General features: G+C 48.8%; 1 protein-coding gene across 7 annotated transcripts in view; it reads left to right on the top strand.

The window, feature by feature from the left end:
- LOC141786564 (MAP/microtubule affinity-regulating kinase 4-like) overlaps positions 1-8,630 on the top strand; it is a 53,194-nt gene that overhangs the window by 34,180 nt on the left and 10,384 nt on the right. For 6 of the 7 annotated variants that reach the window (XM_074665162.1, XM_074665163.1, XM_074665164.1 and 3 more), the window contains exons 4-15: positions 372-420; positions 530-595; positions 955-1,025; positions 1,485-1,541; positions 1,633-1,869; positions 1,959-2,078; positions 2,194-2,293; positions 2,606-2,715; positions 2,946-3,129; positions 3,214-3,434; positions 4,243-4,346; positions 8,294-8,572. In XM_074665162.1, the coding sequence (XP_074521263.1) occupies positions 372-420; positions 530-595; positions 955-1,025; positions 1,485-1,541; positions 1,633-1,869; positions 1,959-2,078; positions 2,194-2,293; positions 2,606-2,715; positions 2,946-3,129; positions 3,214-3,434; positions 4,243-4,346; positions 8,294-8,572 (1,598 nt within the window). Of the gene's footprint in view, positions 1-371; positions 421-529; positions 596-954; positions 1,026-1,484; positions 1,542-1,632; positions 1,870-1,958; positions 2,079-2,193; positions 2,294-2,605; positions 2,716-2,945; positions 3,435-4,242; positions 4,347-8,293; positions 8,573-8,630 lie in introns of all 7 variants that reach the window. The other variant, XM_074665161.1, reaches the window with a different exon arrangement.

Raw genomic sequence — 8,630 nt, 5'->3', positions numbered from 1 at the left:
CACTGATTTCATCCTCTCAGCCACGTGAGGAAAAACAGAAATAATTTCATGTTTGTCTGAATCTGTGACGCTGTCGTACGGTGAAATTATCCCAACAGTAGCAGTGAGGGGTTAAAGGGACTGAATTTGGAAACTCAAACATATATTCACGGGTCATTTTTCAGAATAAAATCTTCATCGTCGTCTTTCTTAATCTCTCTGCAGTCAGGCACACGTCATTACGATGAGCTGAACATGTTCTTATGTTGGTTTCCCAGCATCCCTCTGGTTTAATCCTCTCCTTACAGAGTAAACATGTTTCTATGATCACAGATTGATGATGATGATGATGATGATGGTGATGATGATGATGATGGTTTCTCTGTTTGCAGCTCTACAGAGAGGTACGCATCATGAAAACCCTCAACCACCCCAACATCGGTGAGTCACAGCCCCACCCTCAATCACTGAGAGTGTTTTATACCAGGCACACGTTGATCTGTGTGTGTGTGTGTGTGTGTGTGTGTGTGTGTGTGTGTGTGTGTTTCAGTGCACCTGTTCGAGGTGATAGAGACAGAGAAGACTCTGTACCTGATCATGGAGTACGCCAGCGGAGGTGAGTGACCTCAGAGAGGAGGAGCTTTCTGTGTCCACACGTTACAATCATCAAATCCAGCGATCCATGAAAATATTAAAGGGATAGTTCAGGTTTTTTGACATGAACCTGTATGGTATCCTCATCTGTAGTCACGTCCATCAGCGCTGTCTTACCCCTGTCAGTGTCCTGTGACCAGAGATCTGGTTCTGGTTTTGGTCGGGGGTAGGTCAGCGCTGATGTACATAACTATAGATGAGGATGCCAAACAGGTTCATGTAAAAAAACTGAACTATCCCTTTAAGATATAAAAATCCATCATGATGAGGAAAACGTGTGATTAATCTCTAACGAGTCTCCACCTTTTCTGTTTCCTCCAGGTGAGGTGTTCGACTACCTCGTGGCTCACGGCAGAATGAAGGAGAAAGAGGCCAGAGCCAAGTTCAGACAGGTCGGTACCTTTACCTCACCTGACCTCACCTGACCTCACCTGTCTCCTGACCTCATTTGTCCCCTGACCTCACGAGGTGTCTCCTGGTGAAGGAAACTTGATCAAAGACGAGATGAGGGGCTGAGTTTGTGACTCAGCAGGAACCGGAGCGTGAACTCTGGTTTTCCTGGTTTGACTGGGAGGAAGGAGGAAGGAGAAAGGAGGAAGGAGGAGGGAGGAAGGAGGAGAGTTTAGATCCTGATCCAGGCGTTCAGCAGAGGGGACAGGAGCAGAGATCTGAGCTGTTCAGGGTTAAACTTTGATTGTTGACTCAAAGGAGCAGCTCAGGAGCTGTTTCTCCTCTGTCTCTGCTCCGGGCGTGGTTGGTGAAGGAGCTTCAGGTCAGAGTCTGTTCAAACACCGTGTCCTGACGTCTCTGTGTCTCTGTGTCTCTGTGTCTCTGTGTCTCTGTGTCCTCAGATCGTCTCGGCGGTGCACTACTGTCATCAGAAGAACATCGTCCACAGAGACCTGAAGGTGAACCCGTCGTTTCTGAGGACGTTTCTGTTCCTCTCTGCACGGTTAGGGTCTTTTTAAAAAGTGTCATCGTCTGTTTTGTCTCGTGCAGGCGGAGAACTTGCTCCTAGACGCCGACTCAAACATCAAAATCGCCGACTTCGGCTTCAGCAACGAGTTTTCAGCGGGCAGTAAGCTGGACACGTTCTGCGGCTCCCCGCCGTACGCCGCCCCCGAGCTGTTCCAGGGGAAGAAGTACGACGGCCCCGAGGTGGACATCTGGAGTCTGGGCGTCATCCTGTACACGCTGGTCAGCGGCTCGCTGCCGTTTGACGGACAGAACCTGAAGGTGAGATGATGTAAACATGATGTCATCAAACGTCTCAAAGCGTCCAGACCTCAGACTGACACTCTCTGTTTGCTCCTCATCCTGTCCAGGAGCTGAGGGAGCGCGTCCTGAGAGGGAAGTACCGCGTCCCTTTCTACATGTCCACAGACTGCGAGGGGATCCTGCGCCGCTTCCTGGTCCTCAACCCAACCAAACGCTGCTCGCTGGAGGTGAGGAGGAGGAGGAGGAGGAGGAGGAGGAGGAGGAGGAGGAGGAGGAGGAGGAGGAGGAGGAGGAGGTTTATGTCTCTTTACTCTGAGCTCATTTTCTCTTCTTCTCCTTCAGCAAATCATGAAAGACAAATGGATCAACTCTGGGTACGACGGGGACGAGCTGAAGCCCCACACAGAGCCCGACGAAGACCTGAACGACACCAGCCGCATCGGTAGAAACACACTTCACCTCCACCCACTGATCTGTTCATTAACGTGTGATCAGAGAAAAGATGAAGGGATGAATCATCGTGGTTTGTTCTGAGCAGAGCCAAATGTTCAGAGAGGAAAGTTTAGGAGGAGAAATCAGAGCGCTTCATGTTTCAGACGTGGTGGCGAGGAGCTGCTGGTTAAAGTTCAGGCTTTAAAACAAATAATCATCAGTCAGCCCTAACCCTCAACGTGCTGCAGACTTTAATAAACAATCTTCCTCTGGAGGTTCATGCTCACAGCCATGTTTGTGATGTCACTTCCTCTGTCCCCAGATGTGATGGTGGGGATGGGCTTCACCAGAGAGGAGGTCAGAGAGTCTCTGGTCAGTCAGAAGTATAACGAGGTCACCGCCACCTACCTGCTGCTGGCTCGCAAGAACGAGGTCAGACTCTCAGACCAGGTCTTTGATTGGTCTCTTTTCTTTTCCTCTGAGTGAATGAATGAATGAGTGAGTGAATGAGTGAGTGAATGAATGAAAGAGTGACTGAATGAATGAATGAATTAATAACTGAATGAGTGACTGAATGAAACTGTTAAATAAAGAAACTTGACGCTGACAGAGACGATGGAGACCGAGTTTTTGATTCTTCATTTTTACTGCTTCTCCCTCAGACCGAGACCCCTGAGTCCAGGACCGGCAGCAATCTAAGTCTAGCTCGAGTCCGACCCGGTACCATGACCAACGGGACCAGCAAACACGCCACCTCCTCGTCTGCAGCATCGTCTTCCTCCTCTGGCCACAAAACGCAGCGCAGCGCGTCCACCTACCACCGCCAGAGACGCCACTCGGACTTCTGTGAGGCTGAACGCGCTTCCTGCTGGTTTTCGTCCAATCAGACGCTCACACACTCACCGCCCTGTGTTTCTGTGCCCCCCCCAGGTGGACCGGCAGCTCCAGGGTCCACACATCCCAAACGGAGCCCCAGCGGTACTGCTGAGGGGGCGGGGCTAAAGGAGGAGCGGCTGTCCATCAGGAAGCCCAGCACCAACACGGTGGGCTCCCGTAGCATCCCCACCCCCTCCAGCCCCATGGTTAGCTCCGCCCACAACCCCAACAAGGCCGAGATCCCCGACCGCCGCAAGGAGGCCAACTCCACCACGGTAAAGACCCAGACCCAGACCCAGACCCAGACCACAGACCACAGACCCAGACACAGACCCAGACCCAGGCACAGACCACAGACCCTGTCCCAGACCCAGACCCAGACCCAGACCACAGACCCAGACCACAGACCACAGACCACAGACCCAGACCCAGACCCAGACCCAGACCACAGACCACAGACCACAGACCCAGACCACAGACCCAGACCACAGACCACAGACCCAGGCACAGACCACAGACCTAGACCACAGACCCAGACCCAGACCCAGACCCAGAGCCAGACCCAGACCACAGACCCAGACCTAGACCACGTACCTGCTCAGGTTCAGTACCTCGTTGATACTCCAGGGGACAGAATCCTCCTGCTCATCCTAATCCCGTCTCCTCAGATTACTGCGTGATGTGCCCGCTCTGACACAGATATGATGAGGTCTGGAAACATGAACCAGCTCAGATTAGAGTCAGCTGGAGCGGTTAATCTCTGCCACATCCTGAGATCAACAAACTGCAGATTCACCCAACACGGAGGAGTCCTCAGATTACAGTTATTCTGTCAGATTAACACCAGAGAGAGGACGTGTAGAGCCAGGCCTGACGCAAGATTAACCTGAGATTAACTCTGAGATTAACCTGAGATTAACTCTGAGATGTTCAGAGGAACCAGGACAGACTGCAGAGTCCGAGCTAAGGGGGTCAGGGGGTCTGGGGATCTGCTGTTTTGGGGGCTAGAATAATCCCACTATGTGCTCAGGCTCAGAGTTTATAACGCGTCATGTGACTGTTCTGTTTCTGATTGGTCCACAGAATAACATCCCCGCCAACGCCATGACCCGCAGGAACACGTACGTGTGCACGGACCGGTCCAACGCTGAGAGACACACGCTGCTGCAGAACGGCAAAGAGAACAGGTGAGAGGACGAGACACGAACTGGAGTTTATCTTTAATCTGCTCCATAATCTGAGGGATTAGAGTGAAGATCATAAACTGTTAGAGAGGGAAGAAACATGGACAGGATTAATCTCTGCTGTCCTAAAGGAAAGGCAGGAAGTCTGAGAGCTGAGGGGGAAGAAATGACTCAATTTCCCATGAGCACTAGCACCCACTGTCTTTAAGGTGTGACTGTAACTAAGGCTTCTTTTTAACTCTACCTTTCTTTGTTCAAGACAAGTTTTCCCAGGATGCAAAGCGGCGAGGTAATGTATTCATCATAGTATGAAGGTGACACCAGTTAGACGTGATGACCTCAGTTTGTGGTTTAGTTTCTGAAGCTGACGATCTGTGACCTGTGCTCTGAGACGTGTCTGTAACGTGTAACGTTAGTGAATCCTGGTTCTGTCCTACCAGAGCTCATCTACCAACTCCAACCTCACCAAGCAGAGCTAACGTAACCTGGCTCTTCATTTTATTGATAGACTCTCAAGTTTGAACAGACCACTGCAGAATAACTGCTGACTGTGGGTTGGAGGCTACATTAGCACAGACAGTTTAGCCCCTGTGTTAGCCTTTAGCTCATGATTAAGCCTTTAGCTCCTGTTTTAGCGTCTAGCTCCTGTTTTAGCCTTGAGCTCCTGTGTTAGCCTTTAGCTCCTGTGTTAGCCTTTAGCTCGTGCTCTATCTTCACCCTCCCTACAGGGTGAATCTCAGGAGCTCTTCCTGGCGTTGAGGACCTGGTCTTGGTGCTAAAACTGGTTTTGTTATCACTCATTAATAACAGAGTTAAAGCTGATAATCTCATTTCAAACCTGGATTAAAACAGACAAACATGTAAACTTTGAGCTGCTGCTGATCCAGAGTCCTCACAGGGCCTCTCCTCTACCTGGCTGCACTTCCTGTCACATGTCCCCTCAGTAATGAACCCAGCCTGAAGCAACCAGTTCACAGACTGGTTTCACTGGTACAGCTGGTCTCCCTGAGCTCAATCTGGCCTGAGGTGATGCTCTCACTGTTAGTCTCCTCAGGAGGAGAGAGAGGGTTGATGTGACAGATGGTTGTCTGCTCGTCAGTCTCAGAGCGAGCGTGAACCGTCTCCTCTCCTCCTCCTCCTCCTCCTCCTCCTCCTCTTCCTCCTCCTCCTCCTCCTCTCTGATCACGCTCTCGTCTCTCACTTCTGTTCTGGCTGAACACTTTCATCCCTTCATCACTCTCTGTCTCTCTGTCTCTCCCTCTCTCCGTCTCCGTCTCTCTGTCCCCTGAGCTCCAGTTTCTGCTCGTGTCGATCAGATGAAGTCTGAGTAAACAACATTTTTACATAAAGGAGTTCACAGTGAGCCGCTCTCCATCACAGGTGGAGGTTCAGAGATGGAGAAATGAGGATGAGAGTGACAGGTGAAAGGAGGGGGGGGGGGGATGAAAAGAGAGATAAAGGGGGAGGAGGGGGAGGTTAGCAGAGCAGCAGGATGCGGCGATGACGGGCGTTGTGCCAACCTGACCCTCCAACAGGCTCAGAGGCCCTGTCAGTGTGATGCCATGGCAGAGTGGTTGATGCACACACACACACACACACACACACACACACACACACACACACACACACAGAGTCACATTGAGCTGATGCAGTAGCAGCAGTAAAGCTAATTATATTTATTTGTGTGAAGCAGTGAGGGTTAGAAACACACACACACGTGAGATCAGAGTCTGATCCACATGGAGACAGGAACGAGGTCAGCGTGGACGTTAGTGGAGCCTGACGTGACTCAAGATGAGATTAAAGTCAGGAAATGGAGCAGAAAACGTTCAATCTGGAGCTTAAGGAGGAAGAAATCAGAAACGTTTGGGGCTGAAAATGTTGTTTACAGGTAGAAAAATCATCTGAGTGATCAAATCCAGATCCTGATCCTGATCCAGATCCTGATCCATTAAACCATCCTGACATGTTTCCCCCACAGCGCCCCCTAATGGACAACATGTTGATGCAACAGGTAACACTGCAGGAAACTGACCACTGATCATCAGATACACCTGAGGGACAGGTGAGCTGTGATGTCATCAGTCTGTGACGGTGGACCAATGAGGATGCTGGACGTCCCTGAGCTGGATTTATCAGAGCATGACAGATTTAGAAAGTTGTTTCCTTGTTTTTGTACCCAGCTCACTGGTCTGCATGTGTTTAGGAATTTACTTCATTTTACTGCACTTCAGTTCGCTTTACGGCAGAAAGATTAAAGGGAAACTTTACCGTCCATGACAAACTCCTCCTCAGAGTTTCCTCCCTGCTGCACCTCTCATTCAGCTCCTCCTTTGTCAGACACACACACACACACACACACACACACACACACACACACACACACACACACACACACACACACACACACACGTCGGGCCTGACTGTCTGGCTGGTGGCCCGCGGCTGCTTTCCTTAACGCTCTAGAAAACACCCACACAGGCTGAAGTGGAGCAGGACCATTAGACGGGTTAAGCTGAAGCACAGCCGCTGCACAGCACGATCGTTTAACGTCGATGGGAACGAGCTGCCTGCTGCAGCTGACAGCACGGGGGGAGGGAGGTGTGTGTGTGTGTGTGTGTGTGTGTGTGAACACTGGTGAGCAGAGGAAAACAGAGGAGGAAGGCTGAACGGGTGCAAACCTGAGGAACCAGAGGCTCTGAATAAATAACTAAACCTCATTGGTCCATCGTCACAGACTGATGACATCACAGCTCACCTGTCCCTCAGGTGTCTCTGATCCTGATGATCAGAGGTCAGTTTTCTGCATCAACATCAGCAAACTCTGCTTCAGACTGAGGAACATGTTCTCCATTAGGGGGCGCTGTGGGGGAAACATCTCAGGATGGTTTTTGAGGGAACTGATGATACAGAACATTTGCACTTAATGAAATCACATTAGCATTTTGTTGAACTAAATATGAATCATTTCTTGCAATAGGACTTTCAACTTTTTTAGGTTTTTTTTATATTTTATTTTTTTATTTAATTTTTTGATGTTTTTCCAAATACAGGGAGAAAAATCTTTTTTTTTTTTGAAGATTTGGCAAGATTTTGATTTTTTGATTTTTCGAAATTTCAAAACTTTTTAAATTCTACAAATTTTTGCAAAGTATTTAAATTACTTTTTAAAATTTTTTGCACATTTTCAAAATTTCTACAATTTTTGAAAAATTTATAGAACTTTTGAAATTACATTTTTAATTGTTTATGCAAATCTTTGAAATTTTGGCAAATTCTTATTGATTTTTTTTTCACAGAGATGTTTTTATTAAATTTTCACAAGTTTATAATCCAAGTGTTAACCGTTGACAGTAAATTCATGAGATGTACAATCAGCTCAGGTCGCAAAAAAAAGACTGTCCGTACAGAGTAAGAGAAGAAGGAAAAAACAAAAACAAAAAAATAACAACACAAAACAGAGAACTTCTCAAACCCACCCACCCCACGCAGCGTCTCCGAGCCAGACTTATTCCAAGAAGAAAAATCTTATTGAAATTTTGAACATTTTGCAAATTTATGAAATTTATGACAGGACAAATTTATCAGTTTTTTGAAAACATTTGCAAATTTATCAGAAATAAAAAACTGGCATCACATGTACAATTTTATAAACACAAAACTGTCTTGTTTAGATATTTATTCATTAGATTTTTACTATGAATGAAATTTTATACACTTTTTTTATCTTATTGTGAAGATAAAGTAGACTCTGTGTCTCTGTAATGACTTTAGTCCAGGTGAGCTGAGGAAAAACGGCTCCTATGAAGGTGAAGGATGCAGACTCCTGTGTTAAAGTCGCCCTGTTGTTCAGATAAGGAGTTATCCTCTAACGCGTGTCTGCTCTGATGTAAACAAACGTTGTTGCATCTCCGTGGAAACTGACCACAGCTTGTTTCTCTCTCCTCCAGCTCCCTGTCCCACCGCCTCCCCCCTGCCTCCCCCTCCACCCACAGCATCGGCGGGGCCTCCGGCGTCTCCTCCTCGTCCTCCACGCCCTCCTCCCGCCTCTCCAGGGGGACCACGGTGAGGAGCACTTTCCACGGGGGGCAGATCAGAGACCGCCGGCCCCCGTCCCACGCACCCCCAGCCTCCCCGACCCTGTCCCACGACTCCAGCCCGCTGCCCCACGCTCGGACCCGGGCCACCACCAACCTGCTCAGCAAGCTCACCTCCAAGCTGACCCGCAGGTAAGGGGAGGAGCTGGGAGGAGGACTGTGTGACTCTGATTGTAGAGGTCTGGTTTAG

Source organism: Halichoeres trimaculatus, unplaced genomic scaffold (assembly GCF_033239565.1).
Source record: "Halichoeres trimaculatus isolate MK-OKI-2021-1 unplaced genomic scaffold, fHalTri1.1 fHalTri1_scaffold_227, whole genome shotgun sequence".
Taxonomy (NCBI): Eukaryota; Metazoa; Chordata; class Actinopteri; order Labriformes; family Labridae; genus Halichoeres; species Halichoeres trimaculatus.
Note: the sequence above shows the minus strand (reverse complement) of the source record. Positions and strands in the feature narration are given on the sequence as shown.